The sequence below is a fragment of the Enoplosus armatus genome, chromosome 10 (assembly GCF_043641665.1).
Source record: "Enoplosus armatus isolate fEnoArm2 chromosome 10, fEnoArm2.hap1, whole genome shotgun sequence".
In the NCBI taxonomy this organism is placed as follows: domain Eukaryota; kingdom Metazoa; phylum Chordata; class Actinopteri; order Centrarchiformes; family Enoplosidae; genus Enoplosus; species Enoplosus armatus.
In genome coordinates this window covers 24783903-24806402 of record NC_092189.1, presented here as the reverse complement: position 1 = coordinate 24806402, position 22500 = coordinate 24783903, and the positions used below count along the sequence as shown (strand labels likewise).

The 22500-nt window shown below is 44.6% G+C and overlaps 1 protein-coding gene across 1 annotated transcript in view; it reads left to right on the top strand.

The window, feature by feature from the left end:
* Positions 1 to 22500, top strand: part of mgat4b (alpha-1,3-mannosyl-glycoprotein 4-beta-N-acetylglucosaminyltransferase B) — a 73395-nt gene that overhangs the window by 35169 nt on the left and 15726 nt on the right. Inside the window, exons 2-8 of the mRNA XM_070913390.1 lie at positions 1275 to 1454; positions 1978 to 2121; positions 4554 to 4687; positions 9584 to 9630; positions 10788 to 10901; positions 16862 to 16937; positions 19065 to 19179. Of these exons, the coding sequence (XP_070769491.1) occupies positions 1275 to 1454; positions 1978 to 2121; positions 4554 to 4687; positions 9584 to 9630; positions 10788 to 10901; positions 16862 to 16937; positions 19065 to 19179 (810 nt within the window). The remainder of the gene's footprint in view (positions 1 to 1274; positions 1455 to 1977; positions 2122 to 4553; positions 4688 to 9583; positions 9631 to 10787; positions 10902 to 16861; positions 16938 to 19064; positions 19180 to 22500) is intronic.

Sequence of the window (22500 nt, the reverse complement as noted above, 5' to 3'; positions counted from 1 at the left end):
GTGGCCTGATAAACATCATCATGTTAAAGTTAATGGACTGAATCGAGTGGACGGAGACGGCTGCGTGTCGGTCTACAGGGATTACTGCAGATTTACCTTCAGACAGCATTAACTCACAGAGGGATGATGGAGGGATGATGGGTGATGTTTGCTGCAGCAGATGAAGGATTTAGCGTTTTATATTCATGTTTTCACTCAGATTATGTCTTCGTCTTTCTCTACCTGTTGATGAGGACGAGCTGGTTCAGCCCCATGCGCTCTCTCTCTCTGTAATCCCATGAAGCCTAAATCTGTCTCTCTTTCTGTCCGTCACACAGTAATGAGGAGGAATAGAAAATATGGAACGATAAATCAATGAAATAAATCAGTGACACGCGCAGATTAAATGTCCAACAGCGTCACGTCTGTCTTCTGTCACTACAATCAGAAATCTCCAGAGCTTTAAAAAAGACGTGCAGACGATATGAACACATGTCCGGGGATGGAACTGATGCATCTCTGCAGGAACCAGTTTAATCCTGAGGTTTGGTTTCACTTCTCAACACCGTCATCTGTCTGGATCCAGAAAATACTAATCTGGTCAAAGGATGTGGAGCTGAGAAGGAGAAACCCCCACAGATACTTCAACTGGCTGAGAGACGAGTCAGTCAAACTTCAATTATTGATCAAGTGTATTCAATCTCTAAAAACTCCTCACAAATATATAGTTTCATGTTTCAAAAGGCTCAGTCGTCCCCTCCAACAGCTGCTCGCTGGAGTTTTTATCAAACTAACAGGAGGAAATAGTGCATCTGTTGGGTTCTATTTTCAGCGGCGGATGAATCCACATTCTAGTGAGTGTTTGTGGCAGCAGGACGGTGTGTGTGTGGGACTGAGTCAAGATGAAGATGTTCATGGTGATGAAGGAACATGTGACCCAGTGCCACAGTGAGGCTCACTGATGAGTTTTAATAATAATGATAATAATAATAATAATTTATCAGGTTTTAGATACATTCAGGCTAAACCAGATCTCACTCTGTCTCATTTGATTTAACATGGTTCAACCTGGTTCTAACTGGTTTTAATGTGGTTCTAACTGGTTCTAACTGGTCCAACCTGGTGTGTGTTGTATTAACTGGCTGTAGGAACTGGGGATCTGATGTGTTTGATGGTTGTTCGGCTCCTTGTTGACTGTGTTGATTGATGGTTTTGGAACATTCGCTCTCTTTCTTCGTGTCACATATTCTCCAAAACAAACCAAAGCCTTCATAACCTCGTCTCCTCGTCTGCAGGAGATGTGGTGGATATCTACCAGAGGGAGTTCCTGGCGTTGAGGGAGCGCCTCCACTCGGCTGAGCAGGAGAACCTGCGGCGCTCCAAAGAGCTGAATCTGGTCCTGGAGGAGATCAAGAGGGCCATCGCCGAGAAACAGGCGCTGAGAGACATCAACCGCACCTGGAGCAGCCTCTCCGGTCAGTGGAGGTCTAACCAGGTCCAGTCTGCTATAATCTGGTTTTAGTCTTGTCTCACCTGGTCAGACTTGCTTTAATGTAGTCCAGAATAAATCTAATCTGGCCTCATCTGTAATTTAGTTTTGCCTGGTTTAACCTGGTCTCATTCAATCTGGTCCAATTTTGTATAATCTAATTTTAAGTAGTCTCATCTAGTCTAACCTGGTTTCACCTGGTCTAATCTGTGTGCACAGAGGAGAGCAGAAACACATCTGATCTAACCTGATCTACCTGGGTCACATGTAATTTAACCTGGTCTAATCTGGTTTTAACTGGCTGAATTTAACCTCCTCTGGTCTAACGGCTGAATGAATCTAATCTGTCCTCACTTGATCAATCTTGGTTTAATCTGGTTTTACCTCATCTAGTCTGGTCTCACCTGGTGTAATCTCTTCTAACCCAGTCTAACCTGCTCCCTCTCTCTGGATCTAACCTGGTCTAGTCTCACCTGGTCTCACCTGGTCTCACCTGGTCTCTGTTTCAGAGGAGACGAGGCTGAAGTTGTGGAATGTGAGCAGCAGTAAAAACGTCCTGCAGCTTCCCTCCATCTTCCATCATCTTCCTCACCTGCTGAACAGAGAGGACAGCCTGCTGCCCGCCGTGCACCTGGGACAGGGACGCACCGGAGGTAAAAACAAACACACCTACCAGTCACACCTTTTTATATTAACAATAAATACATATTAGAATAATAAACATTTAATGTATACTGTGTTTAATACATACATTTAACATATTGAAAGCGGAAAAAGAGAAAAAATCATTTAAAATTGGAAAATAAGAAAACACACACACACACACACACACACACACACACACACACTCCGGGCCCGGGGCAGCTAACAGAACCAGCAACCCAGGCACAATGCACCTTCCCTGGGGAAATAGCTCACTGAGGCCCCCTGATACACTCCACATCCCCTGGAGAGTAAAACACACTGCTACGACCAACCAGGCTGGACCAAGGTCACTGTGTGTGTGTGTGTGTGGGTGTGTGTGTGTGTGTGTGTGGGTGTGTGTGTGTGTGTGTGTGTGTGTGTGTGTGTGTGTCAAGTCTAATTTATTTGTAAAGCATTTTTTCTGCTTAGTAAACCATTTCCTTACAAGCCTGCTTTTTCTGCATAAATACAGATAAAACCACACAAACACATGAGATATTAGTGTGTGTGTGTGTGTGAGTGTGTGTGTGTGTGTGTGTGTGTGTGTGTGTGTGTGTGTGTGAGTGTGTGTGTGTGTGTGTGTGTGTGTGTGTGTGTGAGTGTGTGTGTGTGTGTGTGTGTGTGTGTGTGTGTGTGAGTGCAGTCAAATGTATTTATGATGCACTTTGAGTAAAACAGGTTAGTCGGACAGAAAGTGCTTTATGGTGCCACAAAGGACAGAGAGATAAAACACAACAAGAAATGTATATATATTTATTTGTATTTATTTGTATGTGTGTGTGTGTGTGTGTGTGTGTGTGTGTGTGAGTGTGTGTGTGTGTTGTGACAAATCTGATTTATATGTAAAGCTTTTGAAACAAAACAGGCTCAGCACAAAGTGTTTTTTTCCGGAACATCAAGTAGAGAAAATCTGGTTAAAGCAGGAAAGAGAGGCTTGTAAATGAGTGTGTGTGTGTGTGTGTGTGTGTGTGTGTGTGTGTGTGTGTGTGTGTGTGTGTGTATTTATTTGTTTTCTTTTTCTGTTTGCCAGATTTCACACTTTGGCCTCTGACTCGTCCTCATTTGTCGCGGTTCAGTCTGGTTTGTCTCAGTTTGGTTTTAGTTCTTGCCACTGGAGGGCTTTTAATTTGAAACCCCAACAGGAAGGAAGGAAGTGTTTGGTGCAATTGATGGAACAAAAATGGGAACGAAAAGAACAGTAAAGAAGAACTAAGTGGAGAGAGCTCAACACTCAGGATACCTAAACTACCCACTGGCTCTGTGTATTTGCTGGAAACACTGTCCAATCCCATTAATATGGATTAACCAGCGGCCATGTATTTACTGGGATTATTCTACACCTACAGCCCCCCCTCCGGCCTTTAAAAACTGCCTGTCCCCTTGAACTACCTGCTGGCTCTGTGTATTTGCTGGAAACACTGCCCAATCCCATTAATATGGATTAACCAGCGGCTCTGTGTAGTAGCTGGGTGTACCTTGCGCTCTGGCTCTGTGTAGTGCAGAGGCCCTTTGAAGTTCACTCCAGCTTTATGTATTTACTGGGATTATTGTACACCTACAGGCCCCTCTGAACTACAGGGAACTTTTAAACCCCCCTGGCCTCCCTGTGTATTTACTGGGAATATTCCACAGTCCCAGTTCCCCTGAACTGCCTGCTGATGTGTATATTTGCTTGGACCATTTCACACTCCCTGGCCCCCTAAACTACCCACCGGCTCTGCGTATTTTTTAGAAATGCTGCACACTTCCAGACCCCCTAACCTGCTGGTTCTGTGTCTAAGTAGAATATTTCACACTCCAAAGCCCCCTGAACCACCTGCTGACGCTCTGTGTTTGCTGGGAATGTTTCACACTGTTACTGGAGCTGTCGGCTCCGTGCAATTCCTGGAAACACTCGACATTCCCTGACTCTCTGACCACAACCTGCCAGCCTTCTGGACCAGGGATTCAGCCTTTCTGGGCTGGGGGTGCAGTTAAAAGTGTCGGGGGGGGGGGGGGGTGTATAAACAAACAAACAAACACTAAAGCTGAGTTGCACACAGACTGACGAGAGGCGGCACGAAGCCAAAAACTGACACGACAACAAAGAAGTAAAACATGTCCGAACAGACTCCCGTAGTGACGGCGTGACACCATCACTGCATCAGGGTTTAATAGGGCTGCCGTGACCTTTGACCTCCTCACTGCTTGCTGCTTGATGTGTAGTCGATCTGTGTGGATCTCTTCCCTCCTGTCGACTTCCTCTGAATGTAAACCAGTGTTCATCTGTTGTTTTCTCTGCAGCTTCTCCTCCATCTGCTCATTCTTCAAACTTTCATCACCGCTCAGACTCTCTGCTGTTAGAGGAGCTCTCGGGTTTAAAATCTCCTCTGTGTGTGTGTGTGTGTGTGTGTGTGTGCAGTCTCCATAGTGATGGGGGTTCCCAGTGTGAAGAGGGAGGTCCACTCCTACCTGACCGACACGCTCAGCTCTCTGATGTCAGAGCTCAGTGCCGCCGAGAAGGAGGACTGCGTCATCGTCGTCCTCATCGCAGAGGTCAGTGTGTGTGTGACTGTGTGTGTGTTACTGTGTGTGTGTGTGTGTGTGTGTGTGTGTGGATAATTGGCCGTTAGAGTGAGTGTGTGATGATGTATGTGCTTCCTTGCATGCTTTCTAAAGGTCAGTGGTTTAGCTAATGATACACACACACACAGAGTGATAATGTCAGTGCTTAGCTTCTGTGCTAACGCTAACCTCACACTGCTGCAGGGAAGTAAAACAATGATGACGTGTGTGTGCACTGAAACATTTAAGCTGTGAAATTACATTAGTGTGAAGGGTATGCATGCTCTCATTTACCACACATCAGCACGTGTGTGTGTGTGTGTTTGCAGTAACAGTGATGAAGGTCACACACTGAGCTGTGTCAGTGCTGCAGCTTCTCATCTGTTGTTATTATTTGAACATATGAACCTTTATTTTTATAACTCATCATTAAACCTCATGTTCAGACTCAAACCAACAACCTGTCAGTCCTGCCTGACTTCCTGTCTGTGACGTCAATCTTTAAAAACACCTCACAAATATATAGTTTCATGTTTAAAAAGAAATAGTGCATCTGTTGGGGACTATAACTATTTCATTGTTGGTTATAGTCTGCAAATGTTTTCCACACCATCATTGTGTTGTAATTAACCAGCGACAGGCGGTCAGACGGTCTGCTGACGTACCTATTCACTGGACTCATGCCACCTCATGATGAATGATGCGTCAGGATTGGCCAAAGCGCCCTGGCCCAAGTCCTGCTAACTGACTCAGCTATAAATGATGCTAAAATTAAAACACTGTGAACTTCCCACAAGAGACTTTGTCTCTCTGTAACAGGCAGGAGAGCATCATGGGAGCCTAACAGGAGATCTAAATTTGGACGATGAGATGTTTCTCCTTGTTTTTTGTCTGTGGATCAGGTTTACACAGCGAATTGTTGGGTTGGGTGAAGAACTGAACTCAAACCTGCAAAATCCAGGAGGGTTTCCTTCAGCTGCACACGAGGCTCCGGCTGAACCTCACGAAGCTCTGGCCACCAGACCTGGCAGCCATATTTCCTCACATGAGACCTGATTGTCCTTTGCATCCTCTCGGCTCTTGTGAGGACTCTCTGTACGTGATCAGTGGCCACATTAAGCCGGGTAGTGGTCCAAACTGTAACCACCAGATTCTCAGCTTGCCGGGCAGCATAGATCAGTCGATGTTCTCCAGACCTTTGATGGTTTCTTGCCTAAGTTCTTGCGCCTGATTTGTGTCCTTTAAGTTTGAGTCATAGCATCTTCCAAGACGTTTGATTGGCTTCTCTGAAACATTGGGCTAGTCAGTTTGCCTTTGACTACCGAGTTGCTTCTTGATTTGGATGCCTTGATTTTCATTCTGGCCCCTGTGATGCTTTTGTTCTTATGGTCGTCATGTCGTCCACGCAGGCCCTGATGGGTGGTACAAAGACTCCAGATTTCAGCCACCCACTACCCAATTGGAGGCTCTGATGATGACTTCCAAGGCCGTGGTGAAGGCCAGTGCTTCATGAGCTGCCTCCTCTCCTGGATCAGACACTCTGTCTCCGGTTGCCTTTTCTCTTCTGTCCATCACGTTCTGCTCTGCAGATGACGTCCCCCATCTTGTCGAGCTTTCTTTTAACCGCTCAAGCCTCCTAGGACACTGATCAGGTCTGTTGGGGAATTTGGACTGATGACCTCAGTGTTTGCCTGGTCTGGAAGCCGGCTACCTGTCCTCGTCCTCAACCTCTTTCCTACTCGCAGTTTGTCAAACCCTGTCCTGCTTCACCTGCAGGCCTGCTGCCCTTATTTGGTGTCCTATCAGGAGTTTTTCAGCAGAACAGAGACATGACACTGTAGATGTTCCTGCTCAGGAGGAGCAGCTATGATCACAGATCTGTTCATGCGAAATAAAGAGTGTGTTGTGGATCTGCAGGGGGCTCGGTGGATTTGTCGCCCTGCTGAGTAACGTCACATGTTCTTCTGCTCTTTCAGTGCAACATCCTTCAGTCATGTAAAATTCATGGAACACCTCTCCCCACTTTAAAAGCTTTAAGTGCTTTCGCTGCTTGTTCTTCATCTGCAGAAACAAACAGCTGTGAGACAACGTGTGATGAGTTAATTCTTCAGTCCACGAAGATCTCAGGACGTTAAACCTGAACATCCAACACGTCTCTAGTCAGACTGAAGGAGGAGCTGAGCTCAGTTTTAACTTGAGTTCAGTCTCAATCCATCAGCAAGGAGACTGAGTCTGTGAGACAAAAACAAAAACCCTGAGGGGATTTTAAATATTATATCAGCCCGGAGGAAAAAGAAAAAAGATGATAAGACGACAAATGGAGACACAAATGAAAACGTCTCCGAGCAGCAGAAGAAATGAACACAGAGAATATGTGAGTAAAGGAAATGAAACTGACTGCGACAGGAAGACACTGCTGGACTGTAGATCGTCTTCAACACCAAAGAATAAAAATGTCCTGAATCTGTGCAGCCTGATGAGCTCCTGCTCAGACTGTGGGGAGTGCAGGAACGCATTCTCAGCATTTTCTGAATTCATTTCAGAATAATATTGATTCATAAAAGTGTTTGGGGTTGTATATGACAGCAGCAGGAAGTGAAATTACTGTAGTACAGTTGTAGTACATTTAAATGAAAGTACTGTAGATGACACAAATCTGTTCTGGTCAAACAGGCCATATTGTATTAATTACATGTGTTATTAAGATTATTAGACTTTCATTTCAGCACCATGCGCTGTCCAGATAACTTTCCTCTCTTCAGGTAGTGACGTTAATGAGATCATATTATTTGTACATTATTATGTACAGTCGATTTATGAAGAATGATATAAAGGTTTTGATATAAACTATGAAAGACCTCAGTTTTCAGAGACAAACACGATGCAGCAGCTTTCTATTAGCTGCAGCTCGTGAATCTGTTAGCTGGAGCTTTATTTTCCACCAAACTCCTGCAGCTCGACACAAAACCGACCACCTCGCTCTGTAAAACTGATCCGTCTGGACCTTGTTTTAGGCTGTTTCAGAGGCTTCTGGCCGCAGGAGAGAAATCTCATGAGGCTCGGTTGTTTTTGTGAAGACGTGTCACGGTGTCAGTGTGAAGGAGAAGAAGTGTCAGTAGAAAGTCAGAAACATCCTCAGCGAGCAGCTCGAAACTGCGTCTGCTCCTCGTTAACACCGAGCTCTGTGGTAAACTCCACCCAGCTGGCACCTCCAGGACGCCAAAACAAACCACAGACTCTCTGCAGAGACCGGCAGGCTGGTGGAAACATGTGTGTGACCTCGCGGCGACCTTCAGAGCCAGATGATTGGGTTCCAGAGGGAGCCCGCCTGCGCCCTGATTGGCCGAGCAGGAGGATGAACTCTGATGTCATCGATTGCTCAAGTTGTTGTTGATGTTAGAGTGGGAACAAGTGTGTGTGTGTGTGTGTGTGTGTTTTGTTTTGGTCCAGAAAAAACTAAAATATTCAGATGATCTCAGTCTACCACGTGTGTGTGTGTGTGTGTGTGTGTGTGTGTGAGAGGTAGTCTGTGTGTGTGTGTGTGTGTGTGTGTGTGTGTGTGAGAAGTAGTCTGTGTGTGTGTGCGTGTGTGTGTGTGTGTGTGTGTGTGTGTGAGAAGTAGTCTGTGTGTGTGTGTGTGTGTGTGTGTGTGTGTGTGTGTGTGAGAAGTAGTCTGTGTGTGTGTGTGTGTGTGTGTGTGTGTGTGTGTGTGTGTGAGAAGTAGTCTGTGTGTGTGTGTGTGTGTGTGTGTGTGTGTGTGTGTGTGTGTGTGTGTGTGTGTGTGAGAAGTAGTCTGTGTGTGTGTGTGTGTGTGTGTGTGTGTGTGTGTGTGTGTGGGTAATGAACGACGAACACTGAGGAGAAGCTCCGCCCTCCATAAGTTTGGTGATGAAGGCACTCTGAACCATCTGTTGCCCTGGAAACTAATCTGTGTTTGGGAGCCGCGTCTGTCCTCACTGATATGAAGGGGGTGGACAAAATAATAGAAACACCTGTTAGTATAACAAAACGTAATCTATTACAAACTACATCCTCTGTGAAGCAGTTTGAAGGAATCATAGCCGTCACGGGGGGGGGGGGGACTCACTGCAGGACTGTTGTTTGAGGATGTTCTATGAGTCTGTGGTGGCCAGTGTTATCCTCTATGCTGTTGCATGCTGGGGCAGCAGGCTGAGGGTGGCGGACTCCGACAGACTCAACAAACTGATCCGCAAGGCCAGTGATGTTGTGGGGGTGGAGCTGGACTCTCTGACGGTGGTGTCAGAGAGGAGGACGCTGTCCAAGCTGCGGGGCATTTTGGACAATGTCTCACGTCCTCTCCATGACGTACTGGTCGGACACAAGAGCAGCTTCAGACTCATTCCTCCCAAATGTACAACAGAGCGACACAGGAAATCATTCCTGCCTGTGTCCATCAGACTGTTCAACTCTTCCCTCTGAGGGTCAGACACTCAGGGAGAGACTTGAAACCTGGACCTGCTTCACCTGTTCATATACTACCTCACTATTTATTCTGTTTTCTCTATCTATATTCACCAGTCATCAGGTGCAACACATATATATATATATATATATATATATATATATATGTGTTGCACCCGATCGGCACTACTTCCGGACCATTTCCGGACCACTTCTTCTGGCTGAGCCACTTCCTGTTGGCTCCTCAGACTTTTCAAATGTTATTGGAACAAATGAAATTCCGATCAGGAGCCATTTTCTGATGATTGTTTGAAGTCTGTTTGTGTCGGTGTGCGTCACATGACCTGCAGTACCGAGAGTGCCCACTACACCAGAATCCCCACCTGTTCCCGGGGGCGGGGTCAGGACTTCTGCTGATGTCACAATAACACCTGTGTGTGTGTGTGTGTGTGTGTGTGTTTTCAGGCTGACCAGCAGTATGCCAGCAGTGTAGCAGACAACCTGAAGCGCCTGTAAGTCCACCTGCATGATGGGATGCCGTTTCTATGGCAACAGACCCGAGAGGGGATTCTTCATTTCCTCTGTGTGTGTGTGTGTGTTGTGTTTGATGTCGGCTCGTACTCGGCAGCCTTTGATCACTGCTGTGTGTGAACAGCTGTGTGTGCGTGTGCCATTGTTCACAGCTTGTAGTCAAAGTGCAGCATGTTATTGCATGATTAATTTATCACACACACACACACACACACACACACACACACACACACACACACACACACACTCAGCCTGCAGGATAAACTGTGTCAGCAACAGGAACCTTTTTATAAAAACATTTCTACACTCAAAGATCACGAGTGATTTTTCCTTCCTCAATCTTTTCCTTTCCTTCTCCATTTCCTGTTTCCTGTTTCCTCCCCCATCTTCTCTACATCCACATTCTCCTTCTCTTCCTCCTCCTTTTTCCACTCTGCCTCTTCTTTCTCATCAGTTTCCTGCCTTACTCTTTCTTTTCTTCATCTCCTTCTTTCATTCTCCTCTCACCGACATCTTTCATTCTCTACATCCTCTTTTCCTGTCCTTTCTCCTGCTTTTCTGTTCTTCTTCTTCTGTTTTTATGTTTTCCTTTCTTTCTCCTTCCCTTCTCTCTCATCCTCCTGTTCTTCTCTTCATCCCTCTTCTTTCCTTCCCTCTCTGAAGTACTAATACCGCAGTGTAAAAATACTTCAAAATCTTACTTAAGTTAAAGTAAAAGTACTCATTATGCAGATTAATATATATTATATTATTGATGCATTCATGTGTTCATCACTTTAATGTTGCAGCTCATTTGAATGACTTTATATTCTGCAGGAACTTTAATCTGTAATAAAATCTCATCATATATTAGTTGATTATATTTTGTATTAATAACCTGAATCTGCAAGTTATCTGTAAGCTATCAGATAATTGTAGTGTAGTAGAAGTATTCGTAGCATAACGTGAAAATATTCAAGTAAAGTACCTCAAAATTGTACTCCAGTATAATACTTGAGTAAATGTACTTAGTTACTTTCTACTTCTGATGTTTTTCTTTAGTTTTAAAATACTTTCTGTCTGCCTGTCTAGAGACATTGTGTTGAATGTTAATAATAATAATAATAATAATAATCTAACAACACCTCGTGTGTCTCAGTTTTCCAGCAGAGATCCAGTCGGGTCTGTTGGAGGTCGTCTCTCCGTCCGTCCACTTCTACCCCGACTTCTCTCGACTCCGAGAGTCTTTCGGAGACCCAAAGGAGAGAGTCAGGTACGTCAGTGTGTTATTTTCAGATACTTTTCTAAAGGTTCTTGTGTCTTTTTTGAATGATGATCAACAATATTCATTTATTACAACGAGCAGGTTGTTTGTTGTCGTAGGAAACATGAAACCGTTCAATCATCGATGTATTTCTCACCCCACAGTGTGAGATTCTTTGTTATGAATCTGACAGCTGAATTATTTTTATCATGACTGAGGTGACAGAAGTATTCAGATCTTTGTAGTATTTAAGGTTACCTATTGTATCTGTAAAGTAGCTAAAGTTGCCAGATAAATGTAGTGAAGTAAAAGAATAATATTTCCCTCTGAGATGTGGTGGAGCAAAAAGTAGAAAGTAGCATTAGAAACTCAAAGTTCAAGTATCTCAAAAAGTACTTGAGTGAATGTACTTAGTTACTTTGCTGTGTGTTTCTGTCTTAAGTCACAGACTTTAGGAAGAAATAACATTTTGTTGGACCTCCATATTTTGGATGTGACGTTCTGATTAATTGAAGCCAGTTATGATTGAAGATCAACAAACTCACACTGTAATCAGATGAAACACATCCTTTAATAAAAATCTGAAACACGTAACAGGAAACAGGAAATATCTGCAGAGAGTCACAGCTGGACATCTGCTGGCAGTCTGGTCCACGGTCGGCTTTCTGCTCAGAATATAAACATGGATTTAAATGAAACATGAGGATTTAATGGAGAGTCATTGAAACTAAACAGACTTCATAAGTCAGAGGGATGTAAGTTTGTTTGTGGAGCAGCTGATACGCAGTTTTGTTCTTCTGCAGGTTTAAAGACATCGAGCCGTTTAAAGTGGTTAATATAATTTTAATTATCATTAAAGTAACAGGATCTCCTGGACAGATTTCTTTCTAAAGGTGGTTAAAGAGTGAAAGCCTTTAAATAAAATGAAACTCCACCACAATAAGACTAGTTACTGCGGCAACAATCATACTGATTAACCTGTCTGATAGCTTTCAACTGCATCTCATGGTCTTCATCAGAGTTTGCTCAGTGGTCATCAGGTGTAAATGTGTAAATCAGATAACAACATCACAAGGTAATCATTACAAATGTAGAATTAAATCACTAAAAACCAACTGCTGCACAGTAAACTGGTTCTGTGGGGACCTCAGGGTCTGTGGGGGCCTCTGGGTCTGTGGGGACCTCGGGGTCTGTGGGGGCCTCTGGGTCTGTGGGGACCTCGGGGTCTGTGGGGGCCTCTGGGTCTGTGGGGACCTCGGGGTGTGTGGGGACCTCAAGGCCCTGTTGGTAGTCTGGGTCTGTGGGGACCTCGGCCCTCTTGGTAGTCTGGGTCTGTGGGGACCTCGGCCCTCTTGGTAGTCTGGGTCTGTGGGGACCTCGGGCCCTCTTGGTAGTCTAAAGTTGTTTGAATGAAACAACTAATAAAACAAGTTGTTTCACTCAAAGTGAATTTAAATAAGTTCAGTTTATCATAATTAAAGCTCACACACACACACACACACACACACACAGTCACTTACTGTCTTACCTGTGGGTGTGTGTGATTTATCAGCTCCAGTAATCAGAGAAAGTTGGTGTGTGTGTGTGTGTGTGTGTGTGTGTGTATTAAACAGCTCCCCAGGCTTCTGTCAGCCTGTCATGGCTAATTCATGAGGCTCTGAAACACAGTGAGCAAGCTAACTAGACACACACACACACACACACTCACACACACACACACACACACACACACACACACACACACACACACGCTCACACACACTATTTTAGTTAATAAACTGTTGCTCCGCCCCTTTGGCCCTGTTACCGTGGTAACACCGGAGAGAGGGGAGGAGGTGCACAAAGGAGGACAGGAGGGAATTTAGAGAAGGGGAAGGATTGAAGGAAGGTAAAGGATGGAAGAAGAAAGGAAGGAAAGACGATGGAGGATGGAGGGGAGAAGGTGAACAAAGGAGGAAGGAGGAGGGGGAGGGGGGGGGGGGGAGAGGAGGGGAGATACCGAAAGTTAAAGGAGGGAAGGATGAAGGCCTGGACACTCCAGGATTTAAAACTGGGAAATGTGGCGGATATTTGAGGATCCGCCCGAGGAGGTGAAATAAATCCACGTTGTGACCTTTGACCTGTGAATGAGCGGCCGTCTCGACACCAACAGAAGAAGCTGCGTTTATTTTCCCTCCTCTGTCGGAGAGAAACCCAACGCCAGGTCAAAGTGGAGCTCAGCTAACAGTTAGCAGTTCACCAACCAGACCTGCGGCACCACGTCCCGTCAGAGAGACAGAGAGACAGACAGAGACAGACAGAGAGACAGAGACAGACAGACAGAGAGACAGAGACAGAGAGACAGACAGAGACACAGAGACAGAGACAGACAGAGAGACAGAGACAGACAGAGAGACAGAGACAGAGACAGAGAGACAGACAGAGACACAGAGAGAGACAGAGAGACAGACAGAGACACAGAGACAGACAGAGACAGACAGAGACACAGAGACAGAGAGACAGACAGAGACAGACAGAGAGACAGACAGAGACACAGAGACAGAGACAGACAGAGAGACAGAGACAGATACGGACAGAGAGACAGAGACAGACAGATACAGAGACAGAGAGACAGACAGAGACAGACAGAGAGACAGAGACAGAGAGACAGACAGAGACAGACAGAGAGACAGAGACAGACAGAGACACAGAGAGAGACAGAGAGACAGACAGAGACACAGAGACAGAGACAGACAGAGAGACAGAGACAGACAGAGAGACAGATACAGAGACAGAGAGACAGAGACAGAGAGACAGACAGAGACACAGAGAGAGACAGAGAGACAGAGACAGATACAGAGACAGAGACAGACAGAGAGACAGAGACAGATACAGAGACAGAGAGACAGAGAAGGATTATTCAGGTGTCCCGGATGATGCAGAGGTTGCTAGCTTCACTGCAGCTAACGTGATTTCCAAACACCTCCTTCCTACTTTGGACTGTCGGCCATCTTTTGTTGTGGTGAAGACATGAATGTCCGTTCAGCTCCACTCAGAATCTAGAAGTTCATTCACGCTGTCCATAAACTACAAGTTAAAGCCAGTCTTATGATTTAAGTTTCCTCTTGTTGCATCAAATATTTATTTCCAGAGAGCATCAGTGGTTCGGCTGAAAGACCAAATGAAATGAACTAAAACAATAAGGGCTTTAAATGAAAAGCCTCCTCCTCCTCCTCCTCCTCCTCCTCCTCCTCCTCCTCCTGTCTGGTTAGTGCTGAGTTATTTTCCTCCACCTCCTCTGAAGAAACAGTTTAAAACTCCTCCTGCGGCCTCTGAAGATGCTCTCCTCCTGCAGGGAGTCTGGAGGGATGAGAGGAGGTTTTAAAGACTCTGTGCTTCATAATGTATGAAGGAGGGACTGAACCGCCAGACAGACTGTCACATCTCAGCTGAGGAAGAGGAGGAAGAAGCGAGTCGTGCATTGAGCGAACACATTTCTCTTCATCGTGTCATCGTCTTCTTCCTCTCTCCTTTGTGAAGTCGCACCTTTGGCTCAGATAGAGATCACGAGAGCTTTTCCTTCTCCAGAAGAAGTTTTGAGGTCTGTTTCCGTCCCTCCAGAGAGACAGATAATCCGTCAAAGTCACAACTCTGTCTGCTGGAAGTGACGTTCACACTAAGTTTCTAGTCGAGTGTCAGTTGAGTCCAAGTCCAAGTCTCCTTCTGGTCTCTTGATGCTGATTAATGCAAACTGTTTTGTACAGAAATGAAACAGAAACCAGTGGCTGCCTGGAAGGAAATGTTCCTGATTCATCGTGAGAGGGTTTAAATATGTAAAGCTCGTCTCCGAGGAGAATTAAAGGTTTCCTCTCTGGACTCTGGTGGTCTCTCTGACAGCAGAATGGACCTCGCATGTTAATCAGCAGGAAGAGGAAGCGAGCAGCAGGACGAGCAAAACACGTCGACGTCTTTTTAAATGAATCTCTTATCATTGATGTTGTTGCAGCAGCTCCATGTAAACAGTTAGTGCTCATTTATTACTGAAATAGAACAATGATTAATTTACTCATTCTATTAATTGTTTTGTTTTGCCCTTCAAAATGAAAATTAAATAATAAAACACGATAAAACAAAAAGATACAAAAAAACAGAAACATCCTGATTTCAGTTAACAAAGAGGTAGTTAGTTTATTATTTATTGGCGTAGATATCACAACATATATATATATATATATATGTTGTGAAGCTCACATCACTTTCACTCACTACAGGCGAGTTTGAACTTGACTGTGTTGAGCTGAACTTTACTTTGAAGGACTGGAGCCTTCAGTGACTCCCCCACAACGCGGCCTTCAGAGACCTCTTGCTCTGATGAAGTGATTGACAGCTCGACGTCAGCCGTCACGCTGCGGCTGTTTTAGCTCTTTATTTTGTTGAAGCTCAGATTTGGGTGGAGGATCAGCTGACTTTCCCCACCACGCGGATGGCTGTGGGGGACAGAGCGGGGGGTGGGGGACAGAGCGGGGGGGGGGGGGGGGGGTTCTCCTATAAAAAGCTATTTTCCAGGACTTTTTGAGGTTTTGGGCCTCAGAGGGATTATAAAAAGGCTATTGACTCCCTGTAGTAAAAAACACTTTAAACTGTGGATAAACTGCTGTGTGAGGAGATGAGCGGAGGCTGGGGGAGGAGGGGGGCGGTGTTTATTTATGGTACAATAAAGCCAAAGAGACGATGGGGGGGGGGGGTTAGACGCCATGTCTTCATCACATGCTACATAAACGTCTACAAAGGCCGTCCTCTGATACTTCTGCCTGTTTTAAGGGTCACACGTCATGTTCTTCACTGTTCACATGAGCTCAGTCACAACACGTTTGAAAAGATCTCAGTTCCTCTTCATCTTCGTCTTCTTCTCCTGTCAGACTCAGTTCAGGGAGTTAAAACAGCTTTATTGACGGAGGCCGTTGGTCTGTGGAGTCCTGCGTGATCTGAAACACCTGAGTGTTGAGTTTCCTGCAGCCTCGCCTGCTGTAAATATCGAGCAGTGTGTGTGTGTTTGCTCAGCTGTTTACTGAACCTCGTCTGTATACACACTGATTCAATTCACCGCTGATTGCTTTGTGCAGTTTCTGGTGTTTCTCCGTCTCGCAGGCTGAAGGATGCATCGTCTGCTGTTAAAACTCCAATCCTTCGAATCTTCGTGTGACAAACAGCTGATATTTGATGTCAGCTGATGTGTTTTTGTTGCCACAGAAACAGAAACAGTGTTCAGTGTGTTCAGCATCTCCACAGTACGTCCTCCTCCTCTGGATGCAAATACATTGAGTGATGCACAGAAAGGAAGAGCTGCGTCCGTGTCCAGTCAGTGTTTCCACCAGCAGGTCGAGGTCGTGCACTAACTTCTACAATGATATGATGTAATAATAACGTTATCAGACATGAGTCTACCTTCCATCACTTCCTCCTGATAACATCTGTCGCTTCTCATCACGCTGTCCTCAGAGAAGATCCAAACTGTCTCCAACGTCTCTGAATCATTCTTAACTTCTTTGAACCGGACGCTGTGACTCAGAGTTCAGAGTCGTGTCCTGGTCTTCACCGTGACTCGAGAGAAGTTTCGCTGCCTTCAGGTGGAACTCCTTGTTTTCTGCTCGTGTTATTAATTCTGATTTTTTAAAGCTGGTGAATATGTTTCATGTTTCAACTCGTGAACTCAGAGCTGATAACACACATCGTTCATCTACAGGTTTATGTGTGTGTGTGTGTGTGTGTGTGTGTGTGTGTGTGATCTCATGGCTCATTGAATCTTTTGTCCCTGGTGGCATTTTTCTGATTATCCACTGAGCAGCCTGTTATTATAGCTTACTGTGTGTGTGTGTGTGTGTGTGTGTCCTTTGTCTCCTCCCACCCTCTTCCTCCTGCTTGTTGCTACCCCCCCCCCCCCCCATTGTTTTTCTCCTCCTCATCATCCTCTTCCTCCTCCTCTTCCTCAGGTGGAGGACGAAGCAGAACCTGGACTACTGTTTCCTGATGATGTACGCTCAGACTAAAGGAACTTACTACGTCCAGGTAGGAAACTCTGTACAAATGTTTCACAATAAAAGCCCTCCAGCAGCAGAAAGGACTAATCCCTGCCTTTCATGGCAGTCTTTTAATGTGAAACATCGGCAGGAAGTGTTGAGTTTCATTGAGCTCAACAGTATAGATCACATTTTAAAGGTGCAAATGAAGACACTCATGTTGTGACAACAGGTGGCTGACGAAATCATTTGAATTAAACCAAATAGTGTTTCTCAGCTGGCGTCTGTATGTAATGTGTGTGTAACCCTCTTCATGTGGTTATGGAGAACATGACCTCGGTGCTTCCTACAGCCTGAATTTACGATTCTTTCAGCACATTAACAAAATAAAAGTTCAGCAGACTTTCACGTCTGGGACTCGGCTGATGTCACCGAGTCTAATAAATCAGGACGGCCATTAAAGTGAAAAGTGTCTCTGATGTAATTCTGCTGCTGGTGTGTGGAGCTGATGAAACTGTTGCATTGTGGGTAGACTGACGGGGACGTTAATGGAGGTGTCTCTGTGGCTTCATCACACAGTCTTTGTTCCCTTTAAAGATGAAAAGAAGAAGAAACAGACGGCAGACTCTGACTCATCTCAGAACTAGACCAGGACCTGAACTGAACTGAACTGGGCTGATAAAGTCGACGGAGTCACCTTCCTACCTGAAGACAGAGAGCATAACACATAATGGATACAGCAGTAACATCGTCAATAAATTAGCAAATTAATTAAATAGATTTTCTTAGTAAAAGTAAAATGTTGCGTTCAGGTGCTCCTCCTCAGAATAGATTTTATGTCTGTACATCACAGCGTGACAGAATAAAGACATTCAGCCGGATAATAAAATGTTAAAATCACAACAAACAGCTGCAGTGAACTCAGACTCGTCACTGTTCACGTTCAGAGTTTGACCTCGAAAGATAGTCAGGTCTTAAAACCTTTTTACTCAAGTTCTGTACTTAAGTACAATTTTACTTGAGTGTTTCCATTTAATGCTTTTGAACAGTTTTCAGATTAAGACGTCACACAGAGCAGTTAGTTCTTCTTCTTCCCTCCCTATCGTTGATGTTAATCTTCAGATTTATCTTGTGACAGACGGCTGAGATCAGTTCCCGTCATGATTGTCGCAGTTAAAATGAAAAGGAGTCTCTTCAGTAGGAGTGAGCAGCGTCTTCTCGGCTTGAAAACTGTTTCCAGGAAGGTTTTCAGTCGTTTTCAATCTTGAAATGATTTCTGGAGATGAATGTTTAGTTGTTCTTCCTCCTGGTGTGATCGAGGCTCTTTATGTCGAGGGCTGTTGTGATCTGCAGCTTTGTCCTTGAACGCACCTCTCCTGAACCGGGTTATTTTTCTGGCTATTTTCCACTGATGGAGCAATCTCACCACCATCATCTCTGCTGGCGGCGGCGGTGACGGAGCCTCGGTTGCTCCCACACAAAGCGTTTTGACAGGAACACAGAGCCAGACTCGCTGTGTTGACACCTAAGTTTATCCCGGGTGGTGTGTAGTGACGGGAGGAGGAGGTGGAGGTGGAGGTGGAGGAGGTAATTACTCCGCGTCGACTCCTCTGGGACAAAAGTGGAGGATGTAAATGTCTGTCAGGAAGTCTTCTGCAGACCTGAGGGCTGCCGTGAGATCAGAAGGTGTTTTGTGGTCTCAGGTAACTGATTTATTAACAAGTCCTCATACCTCCATGTGTCTCCTGCCTTGGATCCAGGGAGTTAAATGCAGGACTTTTACTTGTATTGAGTATTTCTACCCAAAACAGTGGAGCAGCCAGATAATCCAGGAGGGAAAAGACGGAGAGAGAGAGTCAAAAATATCCAAACAGGTGTTCAAAAAAACAGGTAGTCAAAACACAAAGAACACTAACAAATAAAACAGGAACATAAAGCAGGAACAAAAGAAAGCAGACTAACGAACAGGACGAGACGCCACATCTTCAACACAGACGTTTGATTTAGAATCAGTGCGTAACGTGAACGACCGCCCAGCTCGTGTCATGCTGACGCCAGAGATCCACAACGGTCCACATCAGTGGTTCTTTACGCCGCTTAAACCTCGTTAACCCTAACCCTCAAGGACTCGTCGTGAAGTAAAGAATCTGAGTGCTTCTCTCTCTCTCTCTTACAGCTGGAGGACGACATCGTCGCTCGTCCGAACTACTTCACCACCATGAAGAACTTTGCTCTGCAGCAGCCGTCGGAGGAGTGGATGATCCTGGAGTTTTCTCAGCTCGGCTTCATCGGTGAGTCGCTGCTGTTTTTACCATAATAATGATAATAATACTAATAATAATAATGACCGTAGTGAACAGAGAGGCTGTGGTGCAGGTTCGGCTCCAGTCTGAACACAGATCGATAAGCTTCCTCTGATCAGGTCTTCGTCCTCCTCACGTCTCTAAACGGACACTTTGAATCCTGGAGTTTGACTTGATGTCAGTTGGAGCCACAAAATCCTCATTTGGTCAAAGGTCTGCAAGCCAATGGGAACAGAATAATAATAATAATATTAATAATAATGATACATAGGTAATAATAATAATAAACTTCAGATATACAGCACTTTTCAAAATAAAGTGCTTCACATGGTTGAACCAGGATTAAAGCATTTCAATAATAATACATAAATAAAATGGAATGAAATATTCAACAATAATAATAATAATGATAATAAATGATCAGACAGAGGATGGCGTCTCAGTCCGGTATCAGTACTTTAGGTAAAAGATGTGAATACACTTCTAGGATCGTGAATGGCTGTTAGATGTGGTTGAAAGCTCTGAAAAGCGAGTAAGTGGCTCTTTGAGATGAGTTGGTAACAGAGAGTCAAGAATGAACTTGAAAGAAAAGTTTCAGTGAAGCGGCGAGGTGAGGAGCCTCCGACAGGTCGCGTCGTCTCCGACTGACGGTTAGATTAAATCCAGCAGATTAACTGAAGCGTCAGCCGCCGTCTGATCTGCTTTCTAATTGTTCTGTCAAGGCTAATCAATGACTTCTGTGTTCCTGGATCCAATCAGCCGATGATGACACGTGGAGCGCAGGCGTTACTCGCCCGGAACCACGAGCTGATCTGAAGTCAGAGTTCTCCTCAGAACTGTCTCCAGCTGGGACAGACGGAGGAAACAGAAAGTGCTGACCGTCTGCTGCTTCACACACGTTTCAAAATATACACTTAATAATAAACTTCCAGGACTCACAGTGGAGCTGAAACCATTAGTGGAATAATCGATTAGTTGATCCGGCAACTATTTTGATGATCGATGAATCCCTTTGAGTCTCAGATGTTTATTTGCTGATTTCTTCAGTCTTTGGTGACAGTAAACTCAACATTTGGACTGTTACCATGGTAACTGTACACAACGATGCCACAGCTGTAACCTCAAAACGCATGACAACAATTAGATTACAATTTTTGTTTTTGAATGAAACTAAAAATCTAAATCAGATACGAAACTAAAATAGAGAAACATGACAAACTAAAAAGACAGAGCTGGAATATGAGAATATATACTGTATGTGTGCGAGTGTGTCTGAGAAAACACAGAACAACACAAAGTGCGTGTGCATCTTTTTCTTCCCATGAGGCTTTGCTGCTCCACTTCCCTCTAATAGGTCCCAGAGTGCTCAGGCCGTCATTACTGAGGACAGAAGAATCAAACGCACCTCGTCGTCCCTCCAGAGGCTGAAACACAGCGACAGTCAGCAGCACAGCAACAATCCAACCTCAGACTGAGATGGTCAAACACCTCCAGCGGTCAAAGGAACAAAGAATCGATCCGGAGGCTCAACCTTTTGGTGACATCCCGGCGTTTCCTCTTTATATTTTAGCTACGTTACTCAGAAGGTCTGAGAAACCAAAGTGGACCTCTCACCACCTCAGACCTCTCACCGTCTACACTGCAGACTTCACACACAACTCTGCCAGCTGCAACCTGCAGGAGTTCTCTGATGACTCTGCAACTGTCGGCCTCATCGCAGACGGGGACGACAGGGGATACAGAGAACCGATCCAGGACTTTGTGGACTGGTGGACCCTCCCCCCACACCAGTGAACATCCAGATCCACATCCACCAGTTTTAATGAAGACATAAAAGACAGAGTTGAAGACATCTGTGCTTTCTGGAGCAGCCTCAAAACACAAGAAACATCTCGGGGAGATTTTCTTTTAAGTGACTGTATTTCGGTGTGAAGTGGGTCCTAACTGTGCATCAAAATGCAACCACATTCTGTCCAGTTTTAACCGGCACAATTCAAAGTATTTTCACCTGCAAATGATCAAATCTGTTCTTGCTGAAAGCAACAAAAGACCAGATTTCCTGACGGGATGAAAAAGTTACCAGACGTGTTCAGAACAGCTCTGTCCTTCAAAATAAACCTCTTTCATTTCGGAGTGTCGAGCAGTTTTTCATTCAGTCCTACAACAAACAGCTTGAGTCTCATTACAGCTCGTAATTGTTTCGCAGTAATGAGGTGAAACATTAGTATTTAAGTCCAGAGAAAGCAGATTGTAATAACTGATCATGTTCAGTGTGAACGCTCTCCGCTCCAGGCGTCGCTTCCTCCATGAAAAGAAATTAAACATTTTAAGTGTGAATTATTGATTTGATTAACTGCAGTGGAGAAAACAATCAATTATGTCATTATGTGTTCTCCCTCCTGCTGAAACCTTCAGGGACGCCCTGATCGCAGGAGAATCCCGTCTGATTTATATTTCCAGGCTCAACTGAAGCGTCACAACAGATGAAAAGATAAAAATCCCTTTAATGTGATTATTTTTGAGCAACACGTGCGCAGCAGAACATTTTATAACTGAAAAAGAAACTCTTGCTTGTGTTTGGTGGCAGCGTGAAAAGAGAGAAATCCTCAGATGTGATTCTCCTGGTGTGTGAAGCTGATGAAACTGTTGCATTGTGGGTATTCTGACAGTGAAGTTAATGTGTGTCGCGCCTTCCCTTCATCACACAGTCTTTGTTCTTTTTAAAGAGAGAAACTGTGTCGGACAGCAGAAGGTGATGAAGAGCGTCGTCATCATCATCCGGCTCTGCTGCAGGACGCTGGAGATCAAATCAATATGATAATAATAATAATAATAATAATATAGATAATAATTATAATAATACTATACTTTCATATTGTGGTTTGAATTCACTTGAACAAAACAAAAGAGCAAAAAGAAACACAACGATAATGAAATCAAGACTAAATGCATTGAAAGCACCAGATGCTTTAATAAAAACCATCATCAGTTTCTCAATATGGTTCATGAGGAATTCACATTTAAAAAGTGAATTCAATGAATCTGAGCTGCACAAAATGCCCGTTACTACATTCAGGTGTTGTTTTTATCACAAGGCCTCACTCTGCCAGACAGGCTTGTTTGAAATTGAATTTGATGCTAGAGAGAGGTACAGAGCCAGAGGGGGGGGGGGCGATTTAAAGAGAGGTGGAGGTGAATATAGATGGAGGAACCCGGCAGGACTCTCGTCTCTGAGCTGGATGATGTTGATTTCACACATGGATGTCGTGTTTGTGCTTCTTTATTCTGTCGTCTTTTCTCCGTCTCCTG